Genomic DNA, 24148 nt, shown 5'->3' with positions numbered 1-24148 from the left:
CAATGTACGTCTTCCATGTAGGATGGTAGATCTTCCTAAAAGTAGATTTCCTAGCTTTCAACAGGGTAGGAATCACTGACTCAAATAAACCCTTATCCTTCGGCACCTGGCGTTCAACAGCCAAGGAAGGATGGAAGATCGGCCCTTGGGACAGCAGATTCTCCCTGAGAAAGCTTCCAAGGAACTTCGGCGACCAGCCATACCAGATTGGCTTACCAAGCTTGGCGAGGCCAGTCGGGAGCCACTAAGATGACCAGAATACCTTCTGCCTTGATCTTGTGTAGAAGTCTGGGCAGAAACTTGAGAGGGGGGGAAGGCGTAAATCAGCCAATACTGACCTCATAGGGCCTCCACGCGTCTGTGGCATCCACCAGATGATCCCTTGACTTTGCTACAAACCTCTTCTATTGAGTTGAGATGCCCACAGATCCACCTCGGCGGTGCCCCACTGGAGACACAGCTGATGAAACACCTCAGGATGAAAGGACAACTCCACATGGTTCAATGCCTGCCGACTGAGATAATCCACCTGCCAAATTTCCACCCCAGGAATGTGTGCGGTGGAGAGGGCTGGAAATAAATGTTTGCCCACCTTAGAATGCCTGCTACCTCCAGTGCCGACCGGCACAGTCTGATCGCTTATAGTTCCAAGACATTGATCGGTAGTCTCTAGACTCTTCCAGCGTCCAGATCCCCTAAGCACAATGCTTGCCGAGGACGCCTCCCCAGCCGGACAAGGCTGGCATCCGTGGTGACCACTGTCCAATACAAGGGGAGGAAAGACTTTCCCAGCCGAAGCGCCGGAGAACAAAGCTACCATATAGAGGACTCCATCGTTCCCCAACTCAGCCGGATCTGATTTTCCAGAGACCGGAGAGTCTTGTCTCATTTGTTCAGAATTTCCCTTTGCAGGGACCTCGTATGGAACTGTGCAAACGGAACCGCCTCAAAGGTAGACACCATCAGACCCAGCACCCGCAGGCAAATTGCAGCCTGCAATGTTTTGAGTTTTTCCAGAGGAAGGAACACTCTGGCTAAGGCCGAGTCCAGAGTCAGGCCCAGATAGTCCAGTTTTGTGGACGGAACCAGAGAAGACTTCTGAAAGTTCAGAATTCAGCCGAAGTCCCGCAGAGTTCGTATTGTGATCTCCAGGCTTTCCACCAGAGCAGAGGGAGACTCTACTCACAGAAGTAGATAATCCAAGTAGCCCAGTACCGCGATCCCCCATTGACGTAACAAAGCTAGCACCGGGCTAACACTTTTGTGAAGACCCGAGGAGCAGATGAGAGACCACAAGATAATGCCACAAACCTCCCAGGTCTGACGAAGGAGCTGAGCTCCGAAACATGTAACCGCCCACCACCCGCTCTATTGGACACCAGCCACTGCGTCCACACCCTGCCTTCAGGAAATCTAATGACGACCAGGCTGAGACACAGATGAAAGGACGCATCTACAGGAAGCGGATCACCGGATGTCCTCATTTCAACCACTCAGAACAGCGGATAGGAAGACTCCAGACAGATCTTTGCTATGCCCATGTCACATTTACCAAATGTGAGTGCTTTTATACTTTTAACCTAATAAATACTCAGAGCCTACTGCACTTAGAGGCGCCTTGTCTTTTTATCTTGCTTACATTACCTGTTTAAAACAGCAATCCCAGAACTGTTTATGACCTTTCAAGACTAGACTTGCATTATAAATCATACCAATGATTTTAACAGGGAATGTGGCTTTTCAAAATAATCTCTCATTTTCATAAAGAAACCAAAATAAAAAAATGAACAACACATAGGAAAGAAGTAAATGTTTTTTTTAATACAAAAATATAGCACTGATCCACATTGTACATAAATAAACATCTTGCTGTACACAGTGTTAAAAATCCATACATTTGGTGGAGCTGACAAACTTGTCCACAAATTTTTTTTCAAATGCAAAACTTTACCAGCATGTTGTTTTACTCCTCTTGACCCAGTAAAGCAAGCATCATGATTTAATACTGTTCTCCATTAAAGCAAAAGGCCACTGTCCTACTTGGGAGATTGGCTCACTGTTTCTTATACCAAACTTCAGGCTTTCATTGCAATATATGATTTTTTTCCAGTTTCACCACAAGGACTGTATACCTTCAATGCATTCACTGTCTTTTGTTCACTCCTTGGATACAAGATTTCGGGAAATCAACTTAAGCTTCTGCTTTGTCTCCCAGTGCTCAGCAGTGGATTGGGGATGAAAATGTTTTGTCAGGTTATATTCAACAATGTCCTAAGGGAGGAATAAATTTACAATAAAACAAATGGTTAATTCATGAAAATAAACCTGCGCAGTAAGTTATCAACGGCAAAACTAAACCGGTTCCAAAAACTCCAGCTTATTACATTCTAGGAAAACTGATCCAGAGGAAAAGAAAATAAGACTTCAATACGGTGCACAGATCAGTTCCTTGGATCAACTAATTAGCATAATGGGACAAAGCAAAATTGTCTTACTTAACAATCTTAATTGCAGCAAAAACACTTTAGCACCCTACCTCTACTATAGTCAGTCCAGCCATGGCTGTACAATATATTTAGAGCAGTCAGCAAAGTCTAGAGCATGTTGTGAATACACTGAACAGCACTTGTATAATGGCTTAATTTCTAAATCCTTTAAATTCCTAATGTCATTTTGTTTAGTCTTGTTTAGTTTCTGCGGCTTTCTTGTTTGTTGTGTTTATCATATCTTGTACCATTGGTGATAACTAATATGTTAATATTTTTTTTTTTTTTTAAGTGCCTCAATCTCATTTTCTAATTTTTCTGTTTTCTCTTCCTTTTTCTAAATATGAGGTTCTATGCCACAAAAATTGAGAAATGCAAGCCATTCTTCATTCATTCCAGTCAGTATCATTCAAACCATCATTGAGGGCCACCTCTGAAAGACTATGCAGGATGAGGCCTTCACTAATGTATTTTTTTAAGGTCACCAAATCCCAACAATTGGTGATTTGTTGTTCCATAATGTGACCAAAATGTTTGGAAATACAGTATCTCACAAAAATAGTACACCTCTCACTTTTTTGTAAATATTTTATTATAACTTTTCATATGACAACACTGAAGAAATGACACTTTGCTACAATGTAAAGTAGGGAGTGTACAGCTTGTATAACAGTGTAAATGTGCTGTCCCCTCAAAATAACTCAACACACAGCCATTAATGTCTAACCCGCTGGCAACAAAGGTGAGTACACCCCTAAGTGAAAATGTGGAAATTGGGCCCAAAATGTCAATATTTTGTGTGGCCAACATATTTTTCCAGCACGGCCTTAACCTTCTTGGGCATGGAGTTCACCAGAGCTTCACAGGTTGTCACTGGAGTCCTCTTCCACTCCTCCATGACAAAAATCACTGAACTGGTGGATGTTAGAGCTCTTGCGCTCCTCCACCTTCTGGTTAAGGATGCCCCACAGATGCTCAATAGGGTTTGGGTCTGGAGACATGCTTGGCCAGTCCATCACCTTTACCCTCTGCTTTTTTAGCAAGGCAGTGGTCGTCTTGGAGGTGTGTTTGAGGTCGTTATGTTGGAATACTGCCCTGCGGCCCAGTCTCTGAAGGAAGGGGATCATGCTCTGCTTCAGTATGTCACAGTACATGTTGGCATTCATGGTTCCCTCAATGAACTGTAGCAAAGTGTCATCAAGAAGTGACAAGAAGAAAGAAGAAGTGTTGTCACATGAAAAGATATAATCAAATATTTACAAAAAATGTGAGGGGTGTACTTTTGTGAGATACTGTAGTTTCCAAGTCATCAAAGTGGCAAGAACTTGTTTGTGTGGCAAATACCACAATAAAATGAATATGTCTAATTTTCCAAAAAAAATCAAAAATATCTATAATTATCCATAACCATAATCGATAATCTATATTTATAAAAATCCATAACATTGCTACTACAATGTTAAAGGAGTTGTAAAGTCAGAAGGTTTTTATCTTATTGCATTCTATGCATTAAGATAAAAAGCCTTCTGTGTGAAGCAGCATTCCCAGCACACCCTAATACTTAGCTGAGCCACATTACTGTCCAGAGATGTCCACGAGTCCCTCTGCCTTTCGGGACTCTCCCTCCTGATTGGCTGAGACAGAGCCGCAGCACTTTTGGCTCCCACGGCTGTGAATCAAAGTCAATCAGCCAATCAGGAAAGAGAGGGAAGAGGCCGAACGACAGCTCTGTGCCTGAATGGACACACAGAGTTGTAGTTTGGCTTGGGTTCCCCCATAGCCGTTGGGCAGAAGGGACGTATGATGTCACTCCGGTCCTCCAAGGCCAGAGTTGAGTGGGGGCCATCTTGCCCTCACTTGACTTCCTGCCCAGGACTGCAATGGACCGGATCGTTTTCCCTGCTACCGACGGCTTCGGTAAGCAGGGAAAACGACCGGGAAGCGGCAGGAGGGGGGCGGACAGCTCTCCCGCCGCCCTTAAAAGTGATCTCACTGCGAATCCGCCACTGGGACCACTTTTATGTAAAAGAGGACCACCGGCAGCGTAGAGAAATACCAGGGTTATGGCAGCTATCTGCTGCCATAACACTGGTATTTAACGTCAAAGTAGCAACGTAAATACGCGACGGGCGGTCCGGAAGTGGTTAAAAGGAGAAGTTCACCATTGTAAAAAATAAATGCACATCTTTTTGAGATATAAAAAAAAAAAAAAAATGGGATTTTTGACTTACTGTAAAATCCATTTCTCTGATGTTCATTGACGGACACAACTCCTGATCTTCTTAACCAGTGGGTTATATTATACTGCCCCCTACAGGAGTAGGACAGTAGGCAGAAAAAAAGTCTGGCTACGCCTATGGGCAGTGCGGTATACTCCCTCTCTCTGCTATAGGTACTCAGTTTTGTTACAAGCAGTGTCAGAAGAATTATAACTTCACAGAGGGGTGGGTGCTGTGTCCGTCAATGAACATCAGAGAAATGGATTTTACAGTAAGTCAAAAATTCAATTTTCTCATTTCGGCATTCAATTTTGTTCATTGATGGACACAGCTCCTGATCTTCCTAACCATTGGGACGTCCCAAAGCAGTGTCAAATATCAGGGGTGGGAACAGCAAGAAAAAATTCCCAAGGCTAAAACGTAACCAACCAGGTAATTGGAGCTCAACCAAAAAACAACTGGAGCCTACCTGAAAATATTACACCTCCAAAGAAGAAACAGGTCCTCTAAACAGCAGCCTGCAAAACCTTGCGGCCAAGTGAAGCATCCGCAGATGCCAACACATCCACTTCATAAAATTTTGTGAAAGTGTGCACCAACAACTAGGTGGCCACCTTGCAAACCTGCGCCACTGACGCCTGATAACGGAAGGCCCAGGAAGCACTGAGTGCCCAAGTAGAGTGTGCCTTGATAGGGAAAGGAGGAACCTGACCCTTGATTGAATAGGCCTGAGTAACCGTCTATCTGATCCATCTGGAAATGGTCACAGAGGAAGCGAACAGTCCCATCCGTGAGCACAAATAGTCTGACTTCCTAAAAGACTCTGTAGCTGCCAGGTACACCCAAATTGCCCGAACCACATTCAGGGCATGCACCGCAATTTCCTTAGGATGTTTTGGCCTGGGACACAGAGAAAGCAACACAAATGGAAATCAGAGACAACCTTTGGAAGGAACGACGGACAGGGGCGAAGAACCACCTTATCTCACAGTGTGAACCACCAAGTAAGGTGAATGACAAGATAACGCCGCCAATTCCGACAACCTGCGCGCAGAGGTGATTGCCACCAAAAAGGCCACCTTCTGGGACAGCATAAGCAGGGGAATCTCCCGAATATTTTCAAAGGGAGGCTTCTGGAGCACTGAAAGCACCAAGTTGAGGTCCCAAGGTGGTAACGGGGACCGCACTAGAGGAGCCAAGTGTCGAATCCCCTGAAGAAAGGTGCGCACCAGGGAGTGTGTGGCAAAGGTCGTTGAAAGAAGACCACAAAGGCCGATACTTGGCCCTTGATGGTACTCAAAGGCAGTTTCTGCTCAACCCCCTGTTGAAGGAAGGTCAAGAGCCAAGCCACCAAGAAAGAGCGAGGACGAACCACAAGAAACTCACACCATGCAATGTTTTCCATGTACGATGGTAGATCTTCCTAGAAGTAGACTTAGCTTTCAACAGCGTGGGAATCACCGACTCAGACAAACCTCTATCCGTCAGCACCTGGCTTTCAACAGCCAAGCCGTCAAAGACAGCGTCTGTAAAGCAGGATGGAAGATCAGCCCTTGGGAAAGCAGATCCTCCCAGAGAGGTAGTCTCCAAGGGACGTCGGCAACCAGCCGCACCAGGTCGGAGTCCCAAGACCGGGGAGGCCAGTCTGGAGCCACTAAAATGACCAGAAACCCTTCTGCCTCAATCCTGTGCAGGAGTCTTGGAAGAAGTTTGAGAGGAGGTAAGGCGTAAATTAGACAATACTGGCCTCACAGGGCCACCAGCACATCTGTGGCATCCGCCAGAGGATCCTGTGACCGTGCCACAAACCTCTGCACCTTTTTGTTGAGCCAAGACACCAACAGATCCACCTCAGGGGTGCCCCACCAGAGACCCAACTGATGAAACACCTCCGTATGAAGGGACCACTCCCATTGATCCAACGCCTGCCAGTTTTCCACCCTCTGAATGTGTACGGTGGAGAGGGCTGGAACGAAACGTTCTCCCTATTGTAGAATGTCGGCTACCTCCAGAGCCGCTAATACTTCTTGTGCCCCCCTGGTGATTGACATAAGCCACGGCCGTGGCGTTGTTTGATTGAATTCGCACTGGACACCCCTGAAGACGATCCGTCCAGTGATCCAGGCACAGTCTGATTGCTCAGAGTTCCAGGACATCTTCCAGTGTCCAGACACCCTGAGCAGAGCTCCAGCCTAGAACGCCTCCCCACCCAGACAGACTGGCGTCCATGGTGACCACTGTCCAATACAAGGGGAGAAAGGATTTGGCCTGTTGAAGTGCCTGGGAACGAAGCCACTAGATCAGGGACCCTTTTGTTTCCCGGCTCAGCTGGATCGGATTGTCCAGAGACTTCAAACACTTGTCCCATTTGGCTAAAATCTCCCTTTGCAGGGACCTTGTACAAAACTGTGCAAACTGAACCGCCTCAAAGGTAGACACCATAAGGCCCAGCACCTGCATGCAAGTCCAGAGGGATGACCATCTGCAGGATAACAGATGATGAATTGCAGCATGCAGTTTCTGGAGTTTCTCCAGAGGAAGGAACACTCTTGCCAGTGCCGAGTCCAGAGTCAGACCCAGATAGTCCAGCTTTGTTGAAGGAACCAGAGAAGACTTCTGAAAACTCAGAAGCCAGCTAAACTCCCTCAGAGTCTGTATAGTGATCTCCACATCCACCAGAGCAGCAGATGACTCCGCTCGCAGAAAAAGGTCATCCAGGTAGCCCAGTACTGCGATCCCCCGCTGACGGAACAATGCTAGAACCCGGGCCAACACTTTTGTGAAGACCCGAGGAGTGGAGGTGAGAACAATGGGTAATGCCAAAAACTGATAATGCTTCTCTCCCATGGCAAAGCGGAGGAAGTGCTGGTGACCGACACATATTGGAATGTGTAGGTAAGCGTCCTTGATGTCGATAGGGGCAAGGAAATCCCCCTGATGCAGGGATGCCACCACCGTGCGAATGGACTCCATTCTGAACTTCTGTAGCCACACAAAGCATTCATTGCTTTGATGTCCAGGATTGGGTGCATCTTGCCCTCATTCCTGGGGACTGTAAACAGGTTTAAATAAAACCCCAGAAAACGTTCCGAGGTGACCACTGGATCTAGATTATCCAGCCCGTTGCCCATTCTGGCAGTTGATTGTAGATTTTACAGGAAAAAATTTGAAAAAGTGGTCCAAAGGGAAAGAATTGCAAGGACCAAAGAAAAGATCCCAGCATTTAACTAGGTCCTTACTCTTGACTAGGCAGAAAAAAACTGAGTACCTATAGCAGAGAGGGGGAGTATACCTCCTGGGACTGCCCATAGGCGTAGTCAGTCTTTTTTCTGCCTAGGGGGCAGTATAACCCAATGATTAAGAAGATCAGGAGCTGTGTCCGTCAATGAATGAAAGAGAAATGTGCATTTATTTATTTTTTACTATGAGCTTGCAAAGCATTGCATCTACGATCAACAGATCATGGGTGCAATGCAGGGTCCTTGCAGACATTCTGTGTAAACTGTCTGCTCATACGTCCGATATGGGTAGGCAGTTACACACTGACAGGAAGAAACAATGAACTACTAAAGCGCTCAACGGCACCCTGTAGCACCCCTTGTAGTTTATTGAGAACTAGAAGCCAATTGGTACATCTATAACATATTACACTATGGATATGGGTCCCACCCCGTGCTGTAGCACTGTAGGAGGGAAACTATGCTCACTGGCCACTTTATTAGGTACACCTGTTCAATTGCTTGGTAACACAAATTGCTAATCAGCCAATCACATGACAGCAATTCAATACATTCAGGCATCTAGACGTGGTGAAGGCGACTTGCTGAAGTTCAAACCGAGCATCAGAATGGGGAAGAGAAGGGAATTAAGTGACTTTGAACGTAGCATGGTTGTTGGGGCCAGACGTGATGGTCTGAGTATTTAAAAAAAAAGCTGATCTACTGGGATTTTCATGCACAAACATCTCTAGGGTTTAAAGAGAATGGTCCGAAAAAGAGAAAATATCCAGTGAGCGGCAGTTGTGTGGATGAAAAATGCCTTGTTGATGTCAGAGGTGAGAGGAGAATGGGCAGATTGGTTTGAGATGATAGAAAGGCAACAGTAACTCAAATACCCACTCATTACAACCAAGGTATGCAGAACACCATCTCTGAAAACACAAAACATTGAACCTTGAAGCAGATGGGCTACAGCAGCAGAAGACAACACCAGGTAGCACTGCGGTCAGCTAAGAACAGGAAACTGAGGCTACAATATGCACAGGCTTACCAAAATTTGACAATAGAAGATTGGAAAAACATTGCATGGTCTGATGAGTCTTGATTTCAAATGCGACATTCAGATGGTAGGGTCAGGATTTGGAATAAACAACATGAAAGCATGGATCCATCCTGCCTTGTATCAATGGTTCAGGCTGCTGGTGGTGTAATGGTGTGGGGGATATTTTCTTGGCACACTTTGGGCCCCTTAGTGCCAAATGAGCATTGTTTAAACTGCCACGGCCTACCTGAGTATTGTTGCTAACCATGTCCATCTCTATATGACTACAGTGTACCCATCTTGTGATGGCTCCTTCCAGCAGGATAAGGCATCATGTGACAAAGCTTAAATCATCTCAAACTAATTTTTTGAACATGACAATGAGTTCACTGTTCTCCAATGGCATCCACAAGTCACCAGATCTCAATCCAATAGAGCACCTTTGGGATGTAGTGCAACGGGAGATTCGCATCTAGGATGTGCAGTTGACAAATCTGCAGCAACTGATGCTATCATGTCAATATCGACCACAATCTCAGAGGAATGTTTCCAACAACTTGTTAAATCTATTCTACAAATTAGGACAGTTCTGAAGGCAAAAGGGGGTTCAACCCAGTACCAGCACAGTGTACCAAATAAAGTGGCCGGTTAATGCATTTTGTAATGTCAGTTTGAGGTAGAATTTGTTAGTTTAGTGCTATGAATTAAGTTATTGTTATACAGTAAAAAAATATATATTCATTACCCCACATCTTTCCTCCAACTTCATCCTGGACTTCATATTTTTCTCTCTAGGGCTCTGAAAGGTGTCTTCTTGTGCCCTCCAGGATGCTGCTGCAGCTATTTCTTTACGGAGTTTTTCCACTTCTGCCATGAACCCTTGGATGTGCTTACACTGCATTGAATATGACAAATGTTAGCTATCATCCAAACTGTAAGCTTTCGTCCTTTATACATCCAGAGAAGCGAAATGTTTTTTTCATATTTTCTACTCTATTTAAAACCTTCTCCTAATGCTCCTCGCTATAAAAATTCTTACCTGCTCATTATTATTTCTCTCATAATCCTCCTGAACTTTCTGCATGGATTTCAGCCTGGCCTCTAGCTCCTATGAAGTGATCAAATAAAAAGATTAACATTGTAACCCAATTACTCATTTTCAGTTTTCATGCTTCAAATAATCAAAACAAGGGATCATAAAAACCATGTTTTTGTACTTACCTTTTTCATAAATCTATTTAGGGACACAGGAACTCTTAAACCGTTGGGTTGTTAGAACAAAGTAGTACCAAGAACATGAAAAAAGACAGAGGGGAGGGCCTTGCGCCCCACAACAGACTTCAAGAAAGAATGAGTACAGAAATACTATTTTTGTTTTCATCAATTGAGGAACAGAGGAATTCCTACACTGTTGAGATGTCCAAAAGCAGTCCAGCAGAAGAACAGATAACATAGCAACAAAGGCTAACAAACCCAACAAAAAAAAAAAAAAAAAAAAGAAAAACACCAGAAACCTGGGGACTGCCTACAGCTCAAGAGACTGCCTAAAAGACCCAAAACGTGAAGATGGCATCAGTTGAGGCCTGCATATCTACCTGGTAGAAAACAAAACAGAAAACCATGTGGTAACATCGCTAACTTGGAAAAGTTGCATAATGTTGTAAAAAAAGACCAAAAGGCACTCAGAGATCTCATATAATTGCAACCTCTTAAGCCCTGGAGGATCTGGCTGCTCAAAGACGAGGCCCTATTTTGGGATTCGGCACTGTGTGATTTTAACGGGCAATTGCCGGTCGTGCGACGCTGTACCCAAATGAAATTGACGTCCTTTTTCCCCCGCAAACAGAGCTTTCTTTTGGTGGTATTTGATCACCTGTGCGATTTTTACTTTTTGCGCTATAAACAAAAAAAAGCGACAATTTTGAAAAAATAACAATATTTTTCACATTTTTTTTTTGCGCAAAAGTTATTGCGTTTACTAACTAAGGGAAAGATTTATGTCATTTTTATTTTATTTTTTTTGTTTTTTTAACTAGTAATGGCGGCGATCTGCGATTTTTTTTTTCTTGCGGGACTGCGACATTGTGGCAGACAGATCGGACCCCTGACTGACATTTTTGACACTTTTGGGGGTACCAGTGACATTACTACAGTAATCAGTGCTATAAATATGCACTGTTACTGTAAAAATGACACTGGCAGGGAAGGGATTAACTTTATTGGTGATCAAGGGGTTAAATGTGTACCTAGGGGAGTGATTCTTACTGTTAAGGGGCGTGGCTTGTTAGATCATAACAGAGACATACGATCCTACATAGCAGGATTGCATAGCCTCTGTCATGATCTAAGGGAGAATGACAGATGGCTGTGTTTAAATCAGCCGTTTGCCTTTCTCCCTCTCCTGAGCGAGATCGCGAGTGAACGGCGGACATCGGAGCGGCCGATCACACGCGCGGGGATGTTAGTGAACGAGCATGGGCGGGAGCGCACCCCCAGCGGCGCGCGCTTGCCCCTAACAGGCTCATGGGCGAGTGACGTACCCATACGTCACTTTGCCCAGGAGGGGCTGACTGCCGCCGTATATAGTCGTGCGGCAGTCGGCAAGTAGTTAAGACCACAAGTCTGAAAGTCTGAATGATTGTCTGCCTAATATACCTAGAGATGGTGGACCCTTACATGGTCCATCTACTATACAAAAGGAATAAGTGGCTTTGAAATAGACTCTCACAGCCTGAAATACATCCAGGCAGTGGAGAGAAATGTCCTTTTGGTAAACTGGAGGAGGACAGAGCAATTTTTTGGTTGAATTGCAAGGCAGAAACTACCCTAAGCAAACACCAACTGGTCCTTATGCAAAAACTAGAAAGGGTTCCTCTCATGATAAGGCCTGCCAGATCAGACCCTTGTTTTCTAGAGGTAATGGCTACACAAAACACTACCTATTGGATGAGAGTAGAGAAAGGAATGTCTTGCCCCATCGCGACTTCTAATTCCTCCCTGAAGGTTGATACTTGCCACTGCTGTGGCATTGTCTGACTGATTCAGATGACCGTCTATCTGAGACAGTCATATCACCCAATGTTAAAATGGGAGATGAGATGCCCATCTCATCCAGGCCTTTCAAGACCCTGAATCCTTGCCTTGCAGGCGGGGTTGGGAATGGGATATTGGCCCCATTGATACCGAGACGTGGGAAATGTGTCTCTCCTCCATCCCATTGATATCTGTTTCGGCCTCTCACAAATTATCCCACATGTACCTACTACATAGGGCCTATAGGACCCCTTTTCAGTTACATAAATGGGGAAGGCGGGACACAGATGTCCAAGATGTGAAAGAGATCATGGCGACCTTATTCACATGTTTTGGAGATGTCCAAACCTTACATGCTACTGGGATGATGTGCTTTGCACTATCTCCTGGGTATTTTATTTTAGAATTTTGAAAGAACCTTCTATATGTTTACTGGGTGCCTTGGAGGCTGACTCCTTATCTTCTCACTTACATGTCTTGATACTGTGGTTATTATATATTGCTCGCAAGCTGATTGCTCAATTGTGGACGTCCTCGCGGATACCCACACTGAGTTTATGGGTGGATCGTGTAAACAGTGTCTTAATTTGTGAGAAACGTACCTACCTTCATAGAGGCTCTCCGAATAAATTGTATTCTTTGTGGCAACCGTGGTTAGAAACTCCAGGCCTGGCACCTCACCAGTTAATTAAAGATAGGCTCCTACAGGGCTAGTTGGTACTACCCATTCGTTGATATTAGGGACGGAGTTGGGGGAAAGCGGGGAGTCTCGTGGGGTGACATGGACTGTCCAGGTGATTGCTGGTACTATATACTGTATCAACAGCAGGCTGTACTCTTTTTTCATTCTTTTTTTCTTCCCTTTTCTTTCTGCTATCTCATTTTTTTTCTTCTCGCTATGGTTACTTGCTCTGTCCTCAGAGTTCTGAGGCTATACTTTAACATTTGAACTTAGTCCTGTTATGACATGATTATATGTTCCTGGGAATTGTGTATGAGGTTCGACATAAATGTTGGGTTCTTTCATATACTTTATTGTGCAATTTGTGATTTTTCTCTTACTTTTGCTTTTTATTACTGAACCCTTGATGACCGCAGAGTACTACTTTAATTAAGCTGATGTCATGTCTACATATTTGCACTTGTTTATCTTGCTGATATGTACTGCTTATTTGTTCAATAAAGTTTATTTTCTGATAAAAAAAACAAAAAAAAAAAACAATGGGAGATGAGACTTCTCCAAGGACCTAATTCCCTGGGTCGACAGAGTGACCAGGACTAGGCTGGCATCAACTGTGGGGATCTTAAAGAATATGGGAGTGAAGAAATTCCCTTATTCCAGAGCAGGCTGCCTGAGCCACCAGTACAGTAACAACCTAGTCCTCAGGGCCAATCAAATTTAAACAGATTGACTTATCTTCGACAACAGAACAATGCGTTGTTGAGATGGAATTGTCTTAAAGGGGGTTACTATCAGACCCAGTGCTCTCGTGCAAATGGAGAGAGCATGACGACTCCTGGACTGGAAAACTAGAATCTGATTCTAGAAAGCGTGAAGTTTCTTCTGGGAACAAAACACTCAAGCCTAAGTTGTGTACATGTTGTGAACAAGATACTCCAAATGATGAGTTAAGTCCCGTACACACGAACGATCGGCCGTCTTTTGTCCGAGGGCTGTCGTGTCTGTTGAAAAGTGCAAAAGACTGCACACGAATTTTGTCGGCCAACAACAGCCGACTGCAGAAGTGATGTCATGTGATGGTTAATGTTCCTTGTCTTTTTTCTTTTCTGAGCATGCCCAGTCTTGCAAATCTGCTGTCTGTCGGCCGAAATCTGTACTGACTGGCGAAAAATCGGCCGTTCTGGTGTCGGCATACAAAAATTTTAATGCTTGCACGACAGATTCAGTTCGGCTGTCGGAAGCATCATACTAACAAGCCGAAAATCGGCCGAACATTTTCGGCCGACAATCAGTACGTGTGTACGGGCCTTAACAGAGACAATTTCTGAAGGTCCAGGATCCAATTAAACTGCTGCAACTTCTGGACAGTCAGGGACACACTGTGATTCGTGCCCACACATAGGTACTAACAGAACAATGCAATAGCAAAACCAGGAAGCTCTTCGCAGACCAATACAGCTGAAATTAAAAATTACTGCCATTTTTCCAGATGCATTTCATTGTTTCGAGAAGGTACAACCAGAAGCAGAAGCTGTCATTACTACTAATTTAAAGGGTCAAACTGACCGCTGCAATAAAGAGAAAAATAAAATTCTTAGATGTGGGCCTAATAGCAACAGACTGAAATCTGTCCTTACAATTCTCTCTTCAGAGAGGGCAGAGAGTCAACATTTTGTAATGGATCCCTTAGGGTATCCTTATTCAAATCAAAGAGGTTCAGCATGTCTGTGTCCGATTTAGTAGAAGAGGGGAAAATAGCAGTAATGGCACATGGGTCAGAGATAATTTCCAGCAGAGAGCTAAACCAAAACATAAGAAGTCCCCTTCACACAGGAGCCAAACGGAACTAAGCCCTGTGCTCTTGAATTAGAGCTACATCATGAAACAGCCAGGCAGAAAGCAAGAGAAAAGAAAGTAAAAACAACTTTTCCCTTGAGCAGATCTATAGATAATTAAAGAGGAGGGCTACCCCATGTAGCCAACTTGCAACTAGCTTCCACACATATTAGCCAATTAACTACAGATGGAATTCTAGAAAATGGGATTTTTGATTTACCTTAAAATCCATTTCTCTGATGTTCAATGACAAACACAGCTCCTGATATTATTAACTATTGGGTTATACTGCCCTCTACAGGAGTAGGACACTAGGCTGAAAATAAGTGTGGCTAGGCCTATGGGCAGTCCAGGGGGTATACTCCCTCTCTCTGCTATAGGTACTCAGTTTTGTTACAAGCAGTGTAAGAGAAAATACAACTCCACAGAGGGGTGGGTGCTGTGTCCGTCAATGAACATCAGAGAAATGAATTTTACGGTAAGTCAAAAATCCCATTTTCTTTTTTGTTCATTGATGGACACAGCTCCTGATATTCTTAACCATTGCGACGTCCCAAAGCAGTGTTAAACATGAGGGGTGGGAACAGCAAAAAAATTCCCAAGGCTAAAAACAGTAGCTAACCAGGCAACAGGGGCTCAACCAAAACAACTGGAGCCCACCTAAAAAAAACAATACACCCCCAAATAGGAAACAGGTCCTCTAAGCAGCAGCCTGCAAAACCTTGCGGCCAAAAGAGGCATCCGCTGATCCCAACACATCCACTTTATAGAACTTTGTGGGAGTGTGCACTGATAACCAGGTGCCCGCCTTGCAAACCTGCGTCACTGACGCCTGATAAAGGAAGGCCCCGGAGACACTGAGCACCCAGTAGAGTGCGCCTTGATAGGGAAAGGAGGAACCTGACCCTAATGGAAAAGGCCTGAATTATCGTCTGTCTGATCCATCTAGGAATGGATGCAGAGGAAGCGGACAACACTGTCCGAGACCCATCCGTAAGCACAATAAGCACAAATAGTGAGTCTGACTTCCTAAAAGACTCTATATCTGCCAGGTACACCCTAATTGCTCGAACCACATCCAAGGCATGCAAAGCAGTTTCCTTTACATGTTTTGGCCTTAGACACAGGGATAGTAACACAATGTCTTCTTTCAAATGGAAATCAGAGACAACCTTTGGAAGGAATGACAGACAGGGGCGAAGAACCACCTTATCTCTGTGAACCACTAAGTAAGGTGAACGACAGGATAACGCCGCCAGTCAACACAATGTTTTTATTCCCACCTTCTGAGACAGCCTAAACAAGGGAATCTCCTGAAGCTTCTCAAAGGTAAACTTCTGGAGGCGGCAACAGAGAGTGCACTGGAGGAACCAAATGGTGAACACTCTGAAGAAAGGTACGCACCAGGGAGTGTGTGGCCAAGGGTCGTTGAAAGAAGACCGCCAAAGCCGACACCTGGCCTTTGATGGTACTCAAGGCCAATTTCTGTTCAACCCCCCCCGTGAAGGAAGGTCAAGATCCGAGCCCCCGAGTAGGAGTGAGGATGAACCCCAAAGGACTTATACCACGCAATGTACGTCTTTCACGTATGATGGTAGATCTTCCTAGAAGTAGATTTCCTAGCTTTTAACAGCGCTGGAATCACAGATTGAGACCAACCTCTATCCTTCAGTACCTGGCTTTCAACAGCCAAGCCGTCAAAGCCAGCGACTGTAAAGCAGGGTGGAAGATTGGCCCTTGAGACAGCAGATCCTCCCTAAGGGGAAGCTTTCAAGGAACGACGGTGACCAGCAGCACCAGTACCAAGCCCGGTGAGGCCAGTACCGGGCCACTATAATGACCGGAATCCCTTCTGCCTCGATCCTGCGTAGAAGTCTTGGCAGAAGCTTGACAGGAGGGTAGGTGTAAATCAGATGATACTGACCCCAGGGGGCCACCAGCGCATCTGTGGTGTCTGCCAAAGGGTCCCGTGACCGTGCCACAAACCTCTGCACCTTTCTGTTGAGCCGAGACGCCTCGGGGATGCCCCACTGGACACACAACTGATGAAACACCTCTGGATGAAGAGACCATTCCCCCTGGTCCAACACCTGCTGACTGAGGTAATCCACCTGACAGTTTTCCACTCCGGGAATGTGTACGGTGGAAAGGGCTGGAACAAACGTTCTGCCCACCTGAGAATGCTGGCTACCTACAGAGCCGCCAGGACACTTCTTGTGCCCCCTTGGTAATTGACATAAGCCACGGCTGTGGCATCCTTGGAGAGAATCTGTCCAATGTTCTGATTGCTCGGAGCTCCAGGATATTGATCAGTGGTCAGGTTCAGACCCCCTGAGCAGAATTTCTGTCTAAAACGCCTCCCACCCCGCCAGGCTGGCATCCGTGGCGACCACCGTCCAATATAAGGGGAGGAAGGATTTGCCATATATTACTAAGCCACCAGATCAGGGACCCTTTTGCACCCCGGCTAAGCTGGATTTGGCTGTCCAGAGACTGCGGAGTCTTGTCCCATTTGATCAGAATCTCCAAGGCAGACTTTTAAAGATTCAGAATCCAGCCAAATTTCCTCAGGGTCCGTATGAAGATCTTTAGGTTTTCCACCAGCACAGTAGGAGACTCTGCTCACAGAAGAAGGTCGTCCAAATAGCCCAGGACTGCAATCCCCTGCTGACGTAACAATGCTAGTACTGGGGCCAACACTTTCGTGAATACCCAAGGAGCAGAGGCGAGACCAAAGGGTAACACCAAAAACTGATAATGCTCCTCTCCCACGGCAAAGCGGAGTAAATGCTGGTGACCAACACATATTGGAATGTGAAGGTAAGCGTCCTTGATGTCGATGGAGGCAAGAAAATCTCCCTGGTGCAGGGAAGCCACCACCATGTGAACAGACTCCATTCTGAACTTCTGTACCTGCACAAGAAGTTCAGCACCTTGAGGTACAGAATTAGACACACCTTGCCTTCCTTCCTGAGGGCTGTAAACAGGTTTAAGAAAAACCCCCTGAAAACATTTCTAAGTCGGAACAGGGACAATCGCCCCTTGAAGTAAAAGGTCTTGCACCGCCCCAAGGAGAGCCTGTAAGCAGACCAGGGACAGTCGCATGTTGGAGGGAAAGAACATTTCGGAGGGAAAGAACGAAACTTGATCTTGTAGCTGGACCGTATAACTTCGTGGACCCACTTGTCTTGTACCAGGGAAGTCCACGGGTCTGGGAACCAGCGAAGAATTCCCCCCACCCCAGATACGGGTGAGGGCGCACCTTCAAGCTGAAGGGGCCTTGTCCTCGGGTCTAGAGAAGCCGGCTCTTGACTTGCCAGGCCAAATTCGCGTGGATCCTCCAGAGGAGGCCCTGAAGGGCTTCGATCCCTTGTCAGTCGATCCTGAGGGACGAAAAAACTTCTTATGAGCCGAGGAGGGCCCAGGTCTAGGACGAGGGTCCTTGCCCTTAGTAGCCTGTGGAAGAAGGGTACTCTCCCCCCCCCCCCGTGGGACCTTTAATGATATCCAGGGTAGCACCAAACAGGCGATCTCCATAAACGGGAAGATCAGTCAAGGACTTTTTAGAAATCTGGTCCGCAGACCAGCATTTGAGCCAAAAGACACACAGGACCAGAGATCCCAGCAAGGAACTAGGTCCTTACTCCTAACTAGGCAGAAAAAAACTGAGTACTTATAGCAGAGAGAGGGACTGCTCCCTGGGACTGCCCATAGGCGTAGCCAGACTTTTTTTCTGCCTAGTGACCTACTCCTGTAGGGGGCAGTATAACCCAATGGCTAAGATTATCAGGGGCTGGGTCCGTCAATGAACGAAAGAGAAAATGTATTGGTAGCCTCAGTACTAAAACAGAGGAACCTCCACCTAGCATAAACCTGCAAGGAGTTTACAGCAGCGAGTTGCAGAGATGAGGACAGAAAAATTCACTCAGCAGAACTCCCAGACATACTAGCCTAACCTGAACAGCCTGTGTGAACTGGAATTCAGATGGTTACTCACTCTGGGTCACAGGACTTTAGCAGAGAGAACACTAGTATAGATAATGGACTGGAAACCAGTAGTAATTGGGCTGGATTAGTAAATCTTGGAAATGTTTGTGTTAACCAAATGTATACTCACCCGCCACTTTATTAGGTACAAAATACCAACAAGAAAAGGGCGCACTGACAAACATATGATGTATACACGCATATCAATACAATGGAACCAATCGCCTCCAAGACTGCTGGGATGCACCAATGATACAAGGAATCAGAATTTTGCATAAACAACATGAAAACATAGATTCATATTGCCTTGTTTAACCACTTAAGAACCAGAAGGTTTAACCCTCTTAATAACCAGGCGTTTTTTTTTTTTTTTTTTGCGATACGGCACTGCGTTACTTTAACTGACAATTGTGCAGTCGTGCGACGCTGTACCCAAATAAAATGGATGTCCTTTTTTTCCCACAAATAGAGTTTTCTTTTGGTGTTTTTGGATCACCTCTGAGGTCTTATTTTTTGTGCTATAAACTAAAAAAGGACGAGAATTCAGAAAAAAAAAAAAAAAACAATATTTTTTTAATAATAAAACACAGCTAATTAAAAAAAAAAAAAAAAATCTAATTTTTTCATCAATTTAGGCCAATATGTATTCTGCTACATATTTTTTGTTAAACAAAATCCCAATAAGTGTATATTGATTGGTTTGCGCAAACGTTATAGGATCTACAAACTATAGGGGATGGATTTATGTCATTTTTATTTATTTTTTTTACTAGTAATGGCGACGATCCGCGATTTTTAGCGGGACTGCGACATTGCGGTGGACAGATTGGACACCTAACTGACACTTTTAAGGGGACCAGTGACAATTCTACAGTAATCAGTGCTAAAAATATGCACTGTTACTGTACTGATGACACTGGCAGGGAAGGGGCTAACACCAGAGGCAATCAAAGGGTTAAGTGTGTCCCTAGGGAGTGCTTTCTCACTGTGTGGGGGTTGTACTTACTAGATAAAAATAGAGATCTGTGTTCCTAAATAGCAGGAACACAGGATCCCTGTGTTCATTTGTGACAGAACAGCAGTCTGCCTTGTTTACATAGGCAGTCTGCCGTTCTGTCTCTATGGGGAGCAATCGTGGGTGGCAAGCCAAGATCTCCCTCTGACATCAGCCAGAGGAGGTCACGTGGCCGCTCAGCCCCTACTGCAGTAGCCCTGAATCGGAGTAGGAGACAACCAGGAGTCACGTGACTGGTCTGAAGACCACTGGAAAACAGTATTTACAATCTTCGTTTTAGAAAAATATTTACCCTGTGTGTTATGCCTCATTATAATAGAGGGGCTGGCAGTGACAATTGCTAATCTTTTATTTCTACTAATAGCGGCAGGAGGGGGGCAGAGACAGAGATACAGACCCGAGCTGACAGGCAGGGAGGGGGGGTGTGAGGGGGACAGAGGAGAGCTGCAGATGACGGAGGCACGCAGGCTGACCACGGTGATTAGGGCTCATTAGCCATGATTATCATGGTCAGCTCACAGAGGGATAAACAGAAAGTGGCAGGATCAGCCAGGTTTTTTTTTTTTACAGTTTAGAGAGGGGCAGGTTAGACAGCACAAGCACTGTGCTGTTTAATCTGCTATAAGGAAACAGGATCTCTCTATTTTTTTCTTAGGGTTACAAACACTTTAAATATTCCTCCTCCTTTGGATTTTCCAGCGCATAGGAGGACCGACCTCAGAAGAGTCTCAAAGGCCTATCCACAGAATTCTTAAAGTAGAACTAAAGGCAAAACTTTTTTCCCCCTTTTTGAAAAAGTGAGCAAGAGTTACAATGATCCCTGTCATTTTTTTTTGCCAACTGAGGCACTGGGGGAATTTCCCTAAATTGACAGTCCCAAAGTCAAAACAATAAGTGAGAGGAAATCTCTCCAAAGTGAGGGTCTCCTTTGTTGTCACCAGAACGAGTGTCCTCACTGGATTATTTCCTCTCTATTCCTGCTCTGGTGATAACCCAAAATTTGTGATTTTCTTTCATTCACTATCATTGACAACAGTAACAGGGCAAATTGAAGGGGTGAATCTCCCATATGGGGGCAAAGGCAGCAATAAAATACTTTATTTTAAATCAATCCAGCACCAGACCCATGTATCTCCTCCTTTAGTTGGGAGTGCGTGGCCCATGGTCACACTGTTGACGACCATTTGATAAAGATACCAGCACTCACACGATACACCTCCCAATTTTATTGAGGTCGAATTGCAGAAGCCATACACAAAAAGCAAAGTCTAAACTAAATACCACCCTCAGAATTGACGCCACATCTACATGAGACAGCTGAAGTTTATTTGGACACATGATGTCCCTGGCTTCCTTGTATGGTTTCAGACGATTTCAAATCATACCTATTTTTTTGTGTATTTGAATGTTTTGATTGTATCAGGATTTTTTAAGAGCCAGCAATGGCTGCACACCTGGGGCCCCGGTATCTTTGGAATGGGGTTTCTCACCCTCCTTTTTTCTTTGTCTTTCTTTTTTTTTCTCCTTTTATCTACTCTTTCTCCTCATTTCCTTCTTCCCTTGGCTGACTCCCTTTGGGAAAAAACTGTGCATGAGTCAAGTGTGGGATTAGTAGACCACATTTTGGTATGCTATTTTTCATGAACAGCCAACAGTACTCCCTTCCATGGACTTATCACCTTTTTTATATATTATGGATGCTCTTTAATGATCCTGTTTGTATGGCATTCCATAAACTCTGTCATTGTAGTTGTTTAAGCTTGTGGTACCATTATTTCTCTCATTTTGCTGTATGTCTAATTGTGTACGGCCTCCTTGTTCTTTTTCTGTATGTGATTCTTTGTTATGTATGTTTTCAAAATAAAATATTTGAAACTTAAAAAAAAAAACAAATACCAACCTCAGTTTTAAAATAATGAGATCAAATTGCAGAAGCCATATACAAAAAAGCTAATTCAGTAATAAATGCCATCTAATGCCTCGTACACACGTGCAGATTGTCGGCCGAACGATCGGCCGTCTTTTGTCCAAGGTCTGTCGTGTCTGTTGAAAACTGCAAAAGACTGTACACGAATATTGTCGGCCAACAACAGCCGACTGCAGAAGTGATGTCATGTGATGGTTAACTTTCCTTGTCTTTTTTCTTTTCTGAGCATGCCCAGTCTTGCAAATCTGCTGTCTGTCGGCCGAATTCTGTACTGACTGGCGAACAATCGGCCGTTCTGGTGTCGGCATACAAAAATTTTAATGCTTGCACGACAGATTCTGTTCGGCCGAAAGTGCGCTGTCGGCTGTCGGAAGCATCATACTAACAAGCCTACAATCGGCCGATCGGTCGTCGGCCGAATCTTTTCGGCCGACAATCTGCACGTGTGTACGGGGCATAAGAATCAATTCATGTGTCCTATACTATATGATCAAGGTATAGTTTTATTGAATTCTGGAACATTTGGTGTGCAGTTGTTCTCTTATCCTATGTTCACTTCAAAGTCATCCCCTGCAGCATCTTTTACTTAGCTTCACTTCACTTTCCACAGCTCTGTTTGCTATTGAGCATGAGGAGATGAAGCCATGTGTAAGCTTTCATTTGATCCCAGTCTTAAGGCCCGTACACACGTAGCGATTGTCGGCCGTAAATATTCGGCCAACGTCCGATCGGCCGATTGTCGGCTTGTTAGTATGATGCTTCCGACAACCGACTGCGACTTTTCGGCCGAACAGAATCTGTTGTGCAGGCTTTATAATTTTTGTTGGCCAACACCAGAACGGCCGATTGTTCCTCAGTCAGTACAGAATTTGGCCGACAAACAGCAGATGAGCAAGACTGGGCATGCTCAGAGAAGAAAAAACACACGGAAAGTTAACCATCACATGACATCACTTCTGCAGTCGGCTGTTGATGGCCGACAAAATTCGTGTGCAGTCTTTAGCACTTTTCAACCGACAGGACAGCACCGGACAAAAGACGGCCGATCGTTCGGCCGACAATCGCTATGTGTGTACGGGGCTTTAGTTTACACAGGGTTGCTAACTTACTCCCAACCCCAGGTGACAGCTTTGGGCAATCAACAAGCACCACTGCTGTCAGAAGAAAAAAGAGGAGTGAGTTACATGATCTACATACCTGAAAGTAACATGTATTTGTCTTTGCTCCCAGCAGCAAATTAATTATGGAATATACTAAAATAAACTTATTGCTTTACCCTGCATAGGAAAAGCACAAATTTACATTAAGATATACAGGGCAGTCAGTGCTGCCTGTAGAAAATTATTATTATTATTATAATACTGATTTTTGTAGCACCAACAGTTTACGCAGCACTTTACAATATACCGGCAAACAGTACAATTACTGTACAATACAATTTAATACAGTATGAATCAGCCCTGCTCATTGGAGCTTACAATTTAAGAAGTTGAAAATGTTGTGGAATATTTCTAATATAAATAAACACAAATGTACAATGTAAGTTTGCAAAATATATTAAGGAATATGGTTTAAAAATAATTCTAACTCACATGTATTCTCTCTGCTTCTTTTCTGGCCCCTTTTCTCTCCATGTAACATCTGAGCTGTGTTTTAAGTCCACATACAATCTCCTTCTGTTGCAGAATTTCTTTTTGTAGCATGGATTCCCGAGCTCTCAGCTCTCTGTTTGTCCGTGAGAGCTCTGCGGATTTTGCTGTGGCATTATCTAGTGCTTTCTTTAGCTGTGAGTAATAAGAAAGAATGAAACCAACCATCAGATCTACTTTCTTTCATATATTTACCACTACTGATTTATTTTTTTTAACCACTTCCTTACTGGGCACTTATACCTCTTTCCTGCCCGTGCCAATTTACAGCTTTTAGCGCTGTTGCACTTTGAATGAGAATTGCGCCGTCATGCAACACTGTACCCAAACAAAATTTTTATCATTTTCTACACAAATATAGCTTTCTTTTGGTTTTATTTAACCACTGGGGTTTTTTTTTTTGCTAAAGAAACAAAAAAAGACAGAAAAAAAAAAAGTCATGGCTTGTTCTAAAATTTTGAAATCAGATCATTTTTCTCCTGATATGCGCTGATGAAGCTGCAGTAATGGTCACTGATAGGCTGCACTTATAGGCACTGATGAGGCGGCACTGGTGGGCACTGACGGGCTTCTGGAAGGTACTGAGAGAAGGCACTGATAGGTGACACTGATGATGAGGCACTGATAGGTGGCACTGATGGGCATTGATAGGTGGTACTAGTTGTCACTAATTAGCAGCACCGGTGAGCCCAGATTGGGCTCAATGTCCTTGTAACAGAAGCCTGTTACCGGCTTTCTTCTATTCCCCTCGTGCTGATTATGAGGAGAAAAAAAGCCGTTAATCGGCTTCTGTTTACTTCCGCGATCAGCTGTCATTGGCGGACAGCTGATCACGTGGTAAGGGCTGCTGTGATTGGCCCTTTACCCTGTTCTGTGATCAGCCGAGTCCGATAGAGGATCACAGAGCGTGCTGACCGCCTGCCACAGGGGGCGCATGAGCAGCGCGATCACGGAAGGACGTTTATTGACGCCCTCTTGACACTGGAAGCCCACGCTGTAGCTGTCTTTCGGCTATAGTGTGGGCGAAAAGTGGTTAAAGATACGTTGATCTAAA

General features: G+C 44.6%; 1 protein-coding gene across 2 annotated transcripts in view; it reads right to left on the bottom strand.

Moving 5' to 3' along the window:
• Positions 1–2105: 2105 nt before the first annotated feature.
• Positions 2106–24148, bottom strand: part of CCDC150 (coiled-coil domain containing 150) — a 99360-nt gene continuing 77317 nt past the window's right edge. For both annotated transcript variants that reach the window (XM_082252048.1, XM_082252049.1), the window contains 4 exons: positions 23038–23229; positions 10005–10073; positions 9711–9860; positions 2106–2271 (listed from right to left, as the gene is read on the bottom strand). In XM_082252048.1, coding sequence (XP_082108174.1) covers positions 2158–2271; positions 9711–9860; positions 10005–10073; positions 23038–23229 — 525 coding nt within the window. In that variant the 3' untranslated portion in view covers positions 2106–2157. The remainder of the gene's footprint in view (positions 2272–9710; positions 9861–10004; positions 10074–23037; positions 23230–24148) is intronic.

The sequence above is a fragment of the Pelophylax lessonae genome, assembly GCF_965119305.1.
Source record: "Pelophylax lessonae genome assembly, chromosome: 3".
Taxonomy (NCBI): Eukaryota; Metazoa; Chordata; class Amphibia; order Anura; family Ranidae; genus Pelophylax; species Pelophylax lessonae.
Note: the sequence above shows the minus strand (reverse complement) of the source record. Positions and strands in the feature narration are given on the sequence as shown.